Source organism: Girardinichthys multiradiatus, chromosome 6 (genome assembly GCF_021462225.1).
Source record: "Girardinichthys multiradiatus isolate DD_20200921_A chromosome 6, DD_fGirMul_XY1, whole genome shotgun sequence".
Taxonomy (NCBI): domain Eukaryota; kingdom Metazoa; phylum Chordata; class Actinopteri; order Cyprinodontiformes; family Goodeidae; genus Girardinichthys; species Girardinichthys multiradiatus.
Window position 1 is genome coordinate 37195621 of NC_061799.1, and position 12603 is coordinate 37208223.

At 36.7% G+C, this 12603-nt stretch overlaps 1 protein-coding gene across 10 annotated transcripts in view; it reads right to left on the minus strand.

Moving 5' to 3' along the window:
- The window catches only part of LOC124870470, a 36585-nt gene that overhangs the window by 7751 nt on the left and 16231 nt on the right, over positions 1-12603 (minus strand). For 7 of the 10 annotated variants that reach the window (XM_047369176.1, XM_047369174.1, XM_047369170.1 and 4 more), the window contains 20 exons: positions 12443-12517; positions 11433-11501; positions 10292-10360; positions 9945-10007; positions 8267-8335; positions 7513-7584; positions 5974-6042; positions 4266-4328; positions 3941-4012; positions 3670-3729; positions 3371-3430; positions 3227-3298; positions 3081-3146; positions 2158-2220; positions 1876-1929; positions 1721-1789; positions 1550-1621; positions 1043-1105; positions 647-697; positions 503-565 (listed from right to left, as the gene is read on the minus strand). In XM_047369176.1, the coding sequence (XP_047225132.1) occupies positions 503-565; positions 647-697; positions 1043-1105; positions 1550-1621; positions 1721-1789; positions 1876-1929; positions 2158-2220; positions 3081-3146; positions 3227-3298; positions 3371-3430; positions 3670-3729; positions 3941-4012; positions 4266-4328; positions 5974-6042; positions 7513-7584; positions 8267-8335; positions 9945-10007; positions 10292-10360; positions 11433-11501; positions 12443-12517 (1314 nt within the window). The remainder of the gene's footprint in view (positions 1-502; positions 566-646; positions 698-1042; positions 1106-1549; positions 1622-1720; positions 1790-1875; positions 1930-2157; positions 2221-3080; positions 3147-3226; positions 3299-3370; positions 3431-3669; positions 3730-3940; positions 4013-4265; positions 4329-5973; positions 6043-7512; positions 7585-8266; positions 8336-9944; positions 10008-10291; positions 10361-11432; positions 11502-12442; positions 12518-12603) is intronic. The other 3 variants (XM_047369171.1, XM_047369175.1, XM_047369178.1) reach the window with 3 other exon arrangements.

Sequence of the window (12603 nt, forward strand, 5' to 3'; positions counted from 1 at the left end):
CCTTCCAAATCACCCCAAAACTCTTAAATGTGCTTTATCTTCACAAAAAATGTGGTTGACATATTGCTTGTCCTTCCACTCAACTTACCAGTAATATACATATTATGGCTCCTTTAGCAAAGACCTTTTGTGGCTTACCCTCCCTGTGGAGGGTGTCCATGACTTTCCCCTAGACAGCTGTTAGGTCAGAAGTCCTCCTCATGATTTTGTCGTTTACAACATAGCATTTTTGTATCAAAAAATACAAAAACAAATTTTTTACCAATCAACGCTCTGTGTGGAATAAATTTAATTAATTAATTAACTTAGATGGACCTGAACAAAAATTTTCACAATTTCATTTAAAGAACTAGTTTTAAATCAAATGACTGAATGGTGAGCAGCAGTAGCAGAGATGTTTATAGTTTTCATGTTCTGCCTCCAATTTCCCCACCAAAATGAAAGCTACCTTCAGAAGATAAAAGAATTAGATGCGGATCAGAGCTGATCCCACTGTTTGTACCTGCTGCTCCAAATGTTTAGGTGTCCGTCTCAACATCCCGGAAAACCCGACTCTTTTCTCCTGCTTTAAAAACAATATTAATTTGATTTCATAGAAGCCAAAAGTGTCGAGACATAAAGATCAAATGAGATCTGTAGGACCTACCTTTGTGCTACTGGAATTATCAGAAAGATTATCTATGCTGGCTGAGACAAACTGAAATGATAAACACAACATTTTAAGTTCATATCTACATATTTGGGAGAATTCAGTTAATGAACAACCTTAAAATAAGCTTTTCATCAAAAAGATCTGAAAACACACGGCATGTGAGTTATAATATTTGCATTATAACTCAGTTAGACCCTTAGGTCTGAACAGTATAAGAAAAAAAAAGCTACTTTTTGCTTTGCAGATCATATTTTTAGTCCTATGATGCAAAAATATTTGAACTCCAAGTGCAGAAATGACCAAATAAAGATTATAAACATTTCCTGGCAGCATATTAGTATGTAATGATTTTAAAATGGTTTAGTGCATTAGGTTTGGATTGCTCATGACCTTTCCGGCCTCTGTGAGGCTGTCCCAGCTGGCTGACAGCTCCTTAGAGTCGCTCAGGGGATCCTGGAAGAGAAAATCATTTCAACGGTGACTTGCCACATCTCCTTGGAGTCGCCATAATCCAACTAAGATTTGGATGAATGTTTTGAGTTCATTCTTCTTTTATTTGTTGTGCAAAATCTATAGACACAGCTTCAGGAACAAAAAGAGCCAAATAAACCATCAACCTGATGCTGACAGTCAAAATATTTGAGTTTGATCAAAACCAAATAAAATACTGTCATAAATAGAAAACTGCTGAGTAATGGGCTCTTTCTGAAGCTTCTGGAAAGTATAGGCTAACTTTGGACGAGCTGGATTTTTTTCATTTTCTACAGAGCCGAGGGGCAATCAAAGAAGAAAAGCAGGAAAAATAAATATGTTGACAATCAGAGATGGAAAATTGCTCCCAGATGATTTTATGTAGTATTTTGTAAATCCTCTTGATGAATTAAATGATTTCATTACCTGAGTCACAACAGAGCGCGGAGATGGTTTGGGCGACATTTTAAAGATTCCTGCTAGTCCTCCTGTTTTCTCCTGTAACAAATAATCCCATAAAAACTAAATCATATTTTTGAAATAAAATAAAATCTGAAATTTAGCCAAAATTTAAATTTCTATGAGCAAAAATTGTACCTTTGTTGCTTTTGGCTCCAACAGATATTCAGAGCTCCCAAATAGCGTTGAGCCTGTCGCAGGCGAACCCTGAAGGCAGAACGGAAATAAAAAACCTAAAGAAAACGGTTTAAATATAACAGAAACACAAATATTCTGCAAAGCTTTTATTGTACCTCATCTGCAGGCTTAGGAGTTCTCTTAAACGTGCTGCTGAAAATATTTTTGTCCTAAAAATGGATAAAACCACAAGCTACATTTTCTAAAAGTAAACATTTCAATCAGATCAGTGTGCAGAAGGTCTTATGTAAGAGGTGGGATTAAGAGAAACTCATGAATTTGCTTTCACTGGACTTTAATGCTTTTAAAGGGTTTAAGGAAGATGAAGAGCAGCTGCTTGTCTGGCTCAGAGTGTAAAACTGATGATTTATTTTAATTTTATTTTACAGACCACTAACCTCATCAAACAGGTTGTCAAAGCTGGACCATCTTTTAAATTTTTCAGCCAGACCTTTTTTCTTCTGTAAACACACAAATATTGTTGATGAGAAAAGATTTTCTTCGTCAGGCCTGTCATGATATGGCGCCGTTTATACCCACCCTTCGAAGCTGACATGATTTTAGAAAGCTTTACTGTTAGTGGTCGCATAAGGTGAAAGGAAGCAGGAGCAGCCTTAGCGCATGCGCTACAGCCGACATAAAACCCACACGGAGTGAGCCCAGATGTCAGTCAAAAGGCCGATACACTAATAAAAAATTAGCATATCGGCCTAAATTTCAGCCTAGCGGCGACAATTTTCAGCGCTGGCGAGAACCCTGTTCACATTTGAAATATTTGTACATTTATTTTAGGATTTAAACACTAAGAGCGGCTAAAACTATTTCTAAACATTCATTCTTTTACTTTAGATGTTTGTATTTGTGATTTATCCTTAGTGGTCGTATTTCTCTATATATGTTTAGCTCCATCCACCCTCCCATCATCTCTGTCCGGCTTCCAAGTCGCTGCTGATGAAAGCCATCCCCACAGCATGACGCTGCCACCACCAACGATCTCTCCTCTGATTGGCCTGTTTGATCTGTCAGATTGGACTTGTCCCTTTGTTCTATTGTAAATGTATGCTCTTAAATTTTGAAAGAATGTATTACCCTCATCTGTTCTAATTGGCTGACTTGAATCCAATCAGTTTGAAAAAGTAAGTAATCAGACAGAAAAAATATTAGGTTATGTTCATATTGAGCTATTTTCAAAACTAAAATAAATAAAAAAAATCTGTGAAAATATATAATGTATATTCATATTCATGTTGATGAAACCAGCCACAGCTCAGACAGAAACTGAAAGACAAGAAGTGGTTTCGTGCAAAGAAGAAGAACAAACCTTTGGGCTGGTTGTGTCAGTCAGGTTCTCACTGCTGGCCCATAACTGGCTTTCAGGGTCCCTGTCCTGTACTCAGAAGCAGAAAACAGTAAAAAAAAAAAAACAGGTAACAGGATTTTGTTTCATATCTGATGCTGCCACTGTACCATCTCTGTTTTAGAGCCCTCTGCTGCTGGCTTTTGTGTTTTCTTAAACATGTTGCTGAAAATGTTTGTTTCCTACAAATGACATTGAAAGTCAGTAAATGTTGATGATATGTGGGAAATGAAGTTTGGTTTTATCATACAGACCTTGTTATTCTCAGCCCGGTCTTCGCTGCTATCTAACAGCTCTCTCTGAGTCTCTCTGTCCTGAAACAGAACCTCAACTCTAAGTTTTAAATGCTTCAAACTGTGATAAAGTTTAGAGATGTTTCTACATGATGGGCAACAACTGCTTATTGGTATCTCAGTCTTATCTCCTTTGGGATTCTTTTTGAGGAATCCACTGAACAAACCTCCACCTCTCTTCTGATAAAATTTTTAAATAAAAGATTGAGGATAAATCAAGATGAGTTTTTGCAACACTTTCTGGATTTGTCCTCACTGACCTGTGTGTTGTCAGATACATTCTCAGTGCTGGCTGAGGCATCAGGGTCAGAAGCTGCAACCTGGGAACAAAGACCAAAGGCTTTCAGACCTAAAGCCATGTTATCCTGTAGGAAAGGAGTTTGTGAACAGCTTACTGCTCTTTGGTTTTCAATCTTAATTTTACATTTGCTAAACTGCAACCCTAACTCAACAGCAGTAGACAACAGACATGCTTGCAAAAACCTTTATAGTAATAAGATAAACATTAATATCTCTTTATCAGAAGGTTACCTCCTCCGATTGAGCAGCTCCCCTCGATTTGGGAGTTTTCTGGAGCATTCCTCCAGATATTTGTCCTTTTTCCTAAAGTACAGGAAAAAATAAAATCAGACACAGTAGTGCTCGCAATCATTCAGCAGTTGAGTGTAATTTTGGGGTGTTAAATTGGCAATCATTGCCTACAGTAATGAGTCTGCCCATGATACAGATACTTATAATACCTGGGAAAGGAAATGTAGCATTTTTTTACGTTTATTATGATTTGCTGCATTAGAGTTCCTGGTTTAAAAGTTGAAATTAAAAAACTGTAAACAAATCGGATCTGAAAACAGCTCACCTTGGTGGAGTTGTCATTTGGACCTTCGCTGCTTGACATCTCATCATCTTGTATCTTTTTCCCCTGAGAAAAGATAAGATCAGTTAAAAATCAGATGGAGACCTCAGGGTTTTTAAATTTACATCTCAGACAATCTGGACCACAAAACACAAGACATTATACTGGACAAAAGTCTTTGAAAATCATATGGCATTTGTAAGGAGAGCAAATTAAAGCACTATTTTGGCATAAATAAGTAAAACCATTTTCAAAACTATTAATGAAACAGTTCAATAGAGAAGGCCTCTTTAATTTCCGCTGAGTCAGCACTGTCTTCACGTCCAGAGGACGTCTTCAACTTCCCTTTGTCCTGAAATATATAGAAGATACTTCATTTTTAATTTCTTACTCCTGATAAGATTTTTCTATTCAAATACTTTTCAAGAGTAGCTTAAATTTAACACAAGAACAAAACCCATCCCCACCCACTCCAGAAGAGAGATGCATGTCAAGGTTTGTTGCTGCGCTTCAGGAAAGCAGATCTGATTTTACTTCAGCAGGTATGTCTCTGAGTCGGAGGTTTGAAGAAAACACCAAAACACGAGCCCTGAATCAAACTACACATTTTATGAATCAGTTTGTACCCCTGTGCTTAATGCCGCCTTTCCAACAAGGTACTTTTGCTACAGATTACGTCTGTTTTTCTGTCACTTATTCTTTATACACTACCGTTCAAAAGTTTTACATATAGTTTCTCACTTAATGGGTCTCTTTATTTTCATGACCGTTTACATTGTAGATTCTCACCAAAGGCAACAAAACTGAATGAACACACATGGAATTATGTAGAAAAAGTGTGAAATAAATGTGAAATAACTAAACATTTTTATATTTTAGATTCTTCATAATAGCCACCTTTTGCTCTGATCCCTGCTCTGCTCTCTTGAGGTTTTCTCCCTGAGCTTCATGAGGAGGTCACCTGAAATAGTTTTCCAAACAGTCTTGAAAGAACTTCCCAGAGGTTCATTGAGAGAAGGTCAAAGGTTAATATTTCAGTCATCACTGCAAAGGGCGGCTACTTTAAGGAATCTAAAATTCAACATATTTAAAGTTCTTTTAAAATTTTTTGTTTGCTACATAATTTCATATGTGTTCATTCACAGTTTTGAGGCCTCAGTGAGAATCTACGTACAATGATAATAGTCATGAAAATAAAGAAAATCGTTAAATGAGAAAGGCGTTCTAAAACATTTGACCGGTAGTGTACCGGTCCATCGTTCTAACATAAATGACGAGGCGAGATGCTGCAACAGCAAAAACAAAACAAAAAAACTATCAGCTTATATAGACTCTGTAGAAAGTTTTTATAGACTGAAAATGTAGGCAGAGTCAAACAAAAAGCTTGATAATAATATTTGCAATATTATTAATAATTATTGTGATGTTGCTTGTGATTAACCTACAATTCTTATTTCTTTTCCAACATCCTGTTTTTCTCACCACCTTTCAAGATTTTAGCTTCTGCCACTAGAACCTATTCCAGGAGCTTCATCGGAGGCTTCATCAAAGTTCATCCAGGTAGCCAAATACATATTATGAACAAGCAGAGTCTGACTGCATGGCCTTCGAATGCAAAGCCCACAAAAATACTGCTGAATGAGGAATGACTTTAAAACTTTTGTTGAGCCCATTTGAAATATATTATTTATGTTATGATACATTCACTGACCTTTCTGCTACCAGTCTCAGACAGACTGTCGCTGCTCCCTGAATCATCTCTGTCTGCTGCCAGATTCTCCTGCAACACAAACAGAATTCACTTAAAGTTGTGTTCAAATTTATATTGGTCCACTCAACCAACCAGATCCCTATTTTTAGTAGCAATTATGTTTCTACATGCCAAATTATGTCCTAGTAGGTGTATTAGAGTGATACAGAGCCAACAGACCCAAGTATCTTGACTTGCATCCTGCAGACTGAATCATCATCGACTCACTTTTTGAAAGATCTGTAATCATGTGGGGATCTTTTTAGCAGTATTTTAGGAATTCGTCATCAAGCTAAACGATCCTTAATTTGCACAAAACATGCTGGAAGGGTTCTCTTACCTGTGGAGTATTTGGTCTGGTGGGTGACAGAGTTCAGGGTTTAAAATAATAATCTTGGTCATATTTTCTGGGATTAATCTCAAAGAAGCCAAGACTGTAGGGAGCATTTGAAACGTGACATAACAGGAAACTGTTAACTAAGCTTCAGACCCTGAAACACCCTATCAGGGTTCATGAACATTTTTTACAGACTTTTCCAGATTTAACTTTATTGATGTCTCATTCCTTTAAGTCTGTTTTAAAATATGAAAAATAGAACATATGTCTACAGTAAATATGGACCCAAAAACCCCCAAAATGAAGGAAGGATGCAGGGGAAGAAAAGACAGACAGAGACAAAGGAAAGGAGAGTCAAGAGGAAAGAAGGAAGAAAAAAGACACAAGGAAGAAAGAAAAGACTGACATAAGGTAGGAAGGGAGAGTAAGGATGGATAGAAGGCATGAAAGAGGAAAAAAACTTTTAAATAATAAGATAGAGATTTTGAAAATCCCAATATTTTCTGTATTTTTATTTTGTTTTCCCTTCTTATCTAAACCAGGAACAGACTGGAATTGAATTCCAAACTGCATAGGAGTCCTAAATAATGTCACAAACAATTAAGCCTGAGCCTTTCCTGCAATCACGATCCAAAATCACAGCAAAAAAAGGTGTGAAGACGAAAAAGCCTTTGATGAGGTCACTTAAACTAACTAGTATGACAAAAAAGTGTGTGTAGTCTGAACCGAGATTATAGATGAATAATTGGATTTATCTGAGGGATGTTACCTGTAAACTAACCTTGCTCTCTGACAGTCTGTCACTGCTGGCGGAGAGCTTTCCATGCAACGCCCTAAACCGTAAGACTAATGTTACAGAACATGCCTGAACATGCAAAAACAAAGCCTACACTCCACAGGTAAAATGAGACAGAGAAAGTTAATAAAACATGTCTATGTGTGTGACTGTGATAAGATAAATAAGCATTTCTCTCAACGATAAAGTTTTTTTTTCCTTCAGTTAGGTTATAATGTCTGGGAAAATAACCCATAGCTTGTTTCCCCTTTTCACATGTAGCCAGACAGAAAACAGTGAAAACAACCAGAAAACACATCTGAACAACCAAAAGAAAGAACCTGAGAAACTCTTTAAATGTTGATGTCTGAAAAAAGAAATGTCTGACCTCCTCCAACTGCGACCCTTCAGATGGTTTTGGAGATCTTCTAAACATCCCACTGAACATATTTCCTTTTTCCTGATTAAAACAAAATAATCAGTCAGATTTTCACACCTTGAATTTAATTCACTATACAAGATATGGCTGAACAAGTGCATTTAAATAAATTAGAATAACACTATAAAGTTAATATATTTCCAGTTGTTCCTTTCAAACAGATTTATAGAGATCAAGCATTTATTTTGATGATTATGGCTCACAACGTATGAAAACCCAAAATTTAGCTTCTCAGTAAAATTACAGTATTACATAAGAACAACAAAAAATATATATTTTTTTGTTCATTCAGAGATGTTTTGGCCTACAGAATCATAGGCAAGCCCCAAAGAGTCATTGCTGAAGAGGCTGGATGTTCACAGATAGTTGTATCCATGCATATTAATGGAGAGTTGAGCGGAAGGAAAATGTGTTGCAGAAAAGGTGCACAGGAAGCAGCAATGAACTGCACTTATCCCAAAGGTACCAATACCTGCTTTAATGACTCTGGGTTCACTGTGCTTGACTTGTAAACCAAAATGGTCACAATAACGGAAAGAAAATTAATAAAATATCTCCCTTTGTATTTACAGAATGCACATTTTTATACCTTTGAGAGAATCACTAAAATAAAATAACTCCCATGATATTGTAATATATTAAGATGCACTTGTAGATACCAGTGAAATTCTTAAATCAGGCCTAAACTCTGGAGCTTTCTCACTTTGACGTTAGTGTTTTCAGGTAGATTCTCGCTGTTGGCTGACAAATCTGACTGCAGAACATCTTTGTCCTGAAACAAAAGTAAATGAAATGATCAAAAACAAAGTCATTAAACTGATTGGTGAAATAGTCAACAAAATCCACAGAGAAAAACCTCAGCCTTTCAAGACAAAACAGCAGCAACATGAGATCAATATCTTCCGAGAAATGAACAAGGACCTCAACGCCTGCAGAAAAGTAAATGTAATGTACACATTTAATTTAAATGCGTTTTTTTTATTTTTTTATTGAAACAACAGAGATCTTTAAAAAATATTTTCTTTACTTTCATAATAAGTTGTTTGCAGGATTGGTGTTAAATTAAAATTAAATAAACTCTTCTATGTTCTAATGAGATTAAAAGGGAGGAGAAGCAGCAGGTTGGTCCCAGATATCTGGAGGATATTTAGATGTAACCATGAAGATAACAAGCAGAAAAACTGAGGTCTTAAAGAACAGTTACAAGAGAAATACCAGCCTGACGATCTGTTCTTATTAATCTGTGACTTTATCTTCCTTTGACAACTGTCTCAAGTCAAGATGTTCAGAAAACTACGTTTGTTTAGTAACGAGGACGAAATTCTGAGCTCTAGTTTTGTCCTGTTTTACGATATTAGAAAATCTGGCGATGGCGACAGTAATTTTAAATATTGCAATGATGATATCAGTTGTGAAATATAGCTATTTTCGTCTTTTCTCTATTTTTCCTCTGTGCTTCCATCACTCTGTGACCTTTAGCATTTTGGGCAACATCATTAGTGTCTGGTGTGAGCATCTGCTGCAGTGAAATTCTGTCCATATGGCTAAATATTATATTAACATAAAGAATGCAAATTCATAACACCTGAAATACTTTAGCCAACAATAATTGCACTCCAAACAGTCCATAGCGACATTTATATTACACACACTGAAACTGTGATGATATATTTGCAATATACTCTGCAGGCCAAACATGGACATCACCTGCATTTGTAGTAAACTGCAGATCAAAAAAAACATTATTTCTACAATATAACAATAATAACAATATTAACATATATTTGGTATTTTTAGTTCCAATTTATACTGTCTTGTAAGTGTTAAAAAAAATCATTTTCTGTTAATCACTTCTAATGACTTAAAGGTTAGTGATTGTTGGTCTTCAGCGCTGAGCCTCCATCTCTTTGATAGTGTGCTATTTAATCCTTTCATTGAACTAACCACTAACTCTTTAGAAACCTTTGATCAACTTACTGCATGATTTTCAAATAAAAGCCATGCTGTCAAATGATTTAATGGTTTCATCAGTCCACAGACTGTCAGATTATCTGCTCATGTTCCCCTTCTCCAAGAATTGTTGGAGATTGGTGGAGGATCCCACTGAGAAACCCTTAGTCCCGATGAGAACAAAATGCAAGCTATCACTGACCATTACTAAGTGGTTATATTGATAATGGTTTATTCAGTGCTTACATTTGAGTGAGTTTCCATCAGACTGTCATTACTGCCTGACAGATGGTTCTGAGACACACGAACATGCTCGGTCTGATCACCAAATATCTTCAGTTAAACTATAACAAGATTGGTTAGGAAACACACCTACAGATAAACTGGACTTTTCCCCCACTTTATATTTGTTTACTATTTACTTTCCCTACCCGATCAGTTTCTGCTGGCTTCGGTGATTTCCTGAATATCCCGCTGAAAATTCCTCCTTTTTCCTAAAATACAGCAGATGCACAAATTTGGTTACATACAGTTAATATTTAGTCAGGTTTAGATCAAAGGCGGGTCTCTCATTGCTGGCAGACAGCTCCGTGTGATCTCTCTGATTCTCATAAAGCAACAAAGTGACGGACAAGGACCAAATAATTATTTAATAAGTAAAAAACATTTTTACAAAAAGATCCATCTGAATCAAAATGACATTTTCGATCTTTATTAAAAAGCAAATTTTCCAGAGCATTAATCACTGAGAAGAAAACGGATATTTTCGACAGCTCACCTGTGTGAAGGTCTCATCTGCTGGTTTGTTGGACATCTTTAAGATGCCAGAACAGAAACCACCTTTTTCCTATAAGGTAATAGAATAAAGAAGAAAATACAAACAGATTTATATCCATATAGCACTGCATGATATCAGGGAAACAGATAACAGATTTTGTTGCTTAACAACACGATGGCAATATCCTTTAAGAACAATCCATATTTTCCTGTTACAATTTTCCCATCATTTTCTATAAACTTCAGCAGCTCAAACAATAAAAACATACACCTGGTGTGAGCATCAATGGCCGTTAAGAGACCAAACAATTGGCTAAATATATAACTGGCACACAACGTGTGAATGCAGGGCACTTTAAATATTATATTTTACCACATTTAGCAACCAAGCAGTCCTTTACAATTATGGTATTGCAAACACTGATATTGTGATAATAATTCAATATATTGTGCAGCCCTATTTCCATGTAAAATATCTTCCAACTGAATAAAATAGGTCAGGACTAACTTCTCAAGCAAGTGTTAACATGATTGTTCCAAACCTTGGCTCCTTCCTACCATCTTCAATCAAGGTAAACAATCCACAACCTTCTCCCATTAGAAAGTGTCTGGAATGTGGACATTTTTGGAAAATTTCCTTAAGAGGGAAGGACAAACTCTCATGAATGACCATTTCCCCTACCATCTTCTGCAACCCCAAAACGCTATTGTGCACCATAATCGTGGTATATGCATCGGCAGGACATTTCCACGATCATCCTAGCATTTGCACCCACAAACACAGCACATCCCAGCCAGGCATGACTCTGCAAACAGCTCCTGCCAGCATTTCCAACCTTGGAGGATGCAGGTGATAAGAGTTTCAGAGTGCTGCACACATGAGTTCAAATAATCTCAAATGGTGCTTATGCATTTATAAATATGAGCTTTAGTTGTTTTTTTATTGTTATGGGTGAAGTTGTGACTATTGTTATTGTAAAATTATATTATAAACTCTGTTAGCAACTGCTCCCACATCTTGACTCCTCTTCTTCATCATTTTGTCCATGAATATTTGGAGCTCTAGGCTTTTTTTGTAAACTAAAATAAAGTCCTATGATGTTTATTAAACATCTTGCAGCAGTTATTGAACCTGAGCATACATGGGTTGGTTCAGATGTTTTCTCTTCTTTTTTCTCCACATCTTCAGAATCACTGTCTGCTTTACTGACCTGCAATGCACACAATAAGTGAGAAAGGTGATAAAGGTGATGCTATTTCACACAAAAGATTTTTGCACTTATTTACACAAAGTTCCTGGTCCTCACTCAATGAAACGGTTTTTGCATGATATTCATTTCGTACTCATGCTCGTTGTCTTTCACTTATTCAGGACCAGGTCACGGGGAAAGCAGACTAAGCAGAGACGCCCAGACTTTCCTCTCCCCAGACACCTCCTCCAGCTACTCTGGGGAGAACCCAAGGGGTTCCCTGGCCAGCCGGGAGACATTGTCCTTCCAGCGGTTCCTGAGCCGTCCCCAGTGGCTCTACTCCAAGCTCCTCCTGGATGGCAGAGCTCCTCATTCTATCTCTAAGGGAGTGCCAGGCCACCCTGCAGAGGAAGCCCATTTCAGCTACTTGTATCTGGGATTTTGGTCTTTGTCAGGCCCAAATATGAAATATTAATTTTATATTTATCTATTATGATTACAGGCTGGAGTTTGGGATTCATTACCCATTTCCATTGCACTCAGTCAGCTTTAATAATTTGAAATTTTTTTATCTGAGTTGCACAAAAGAAACCAAGGCAAACATGATATACTGCGTATTAGTAATGAGATCCATTTTGAACCAAAGATTAGCAGGTCTGTTCCAGTTAAACATTTCTCCCAGCATGCTGGGACAAACATTCCGGCATAATTTCAGAAAGGTAAACTCATTATAGATTCACCTGAAGGTCCAACACCAGAGGTTCTGAGCTTCCAGCAGTCACTAATTTACAGGTCCCTTAAGTTGTTTTTTGTTTTGTTTTTCAAATGTTGTTATAGCTGCACAGCCATATTTAAATTGAAGCATAAGAAATAAAATAAAAACAACAGAAACAAAGGTTGCATCTCACGTCTAGTGAGCTTGGTGTTATGTTTAATACAAACAGCAGGAGAGTCCATGTTACCTTTACAGCAGGAGAGGAGGATCTTTCTTTGGGTGTTTTCCAAAACATTCCAGTTTTTAGTAGGCTTCCTTCGTCCTGAAAACACAGAGAATAAAAGATTTAACCATGCATAGGGCAAACTGTCTGTATGTGATCTCATTTAATGTCTTGGCACATAATAA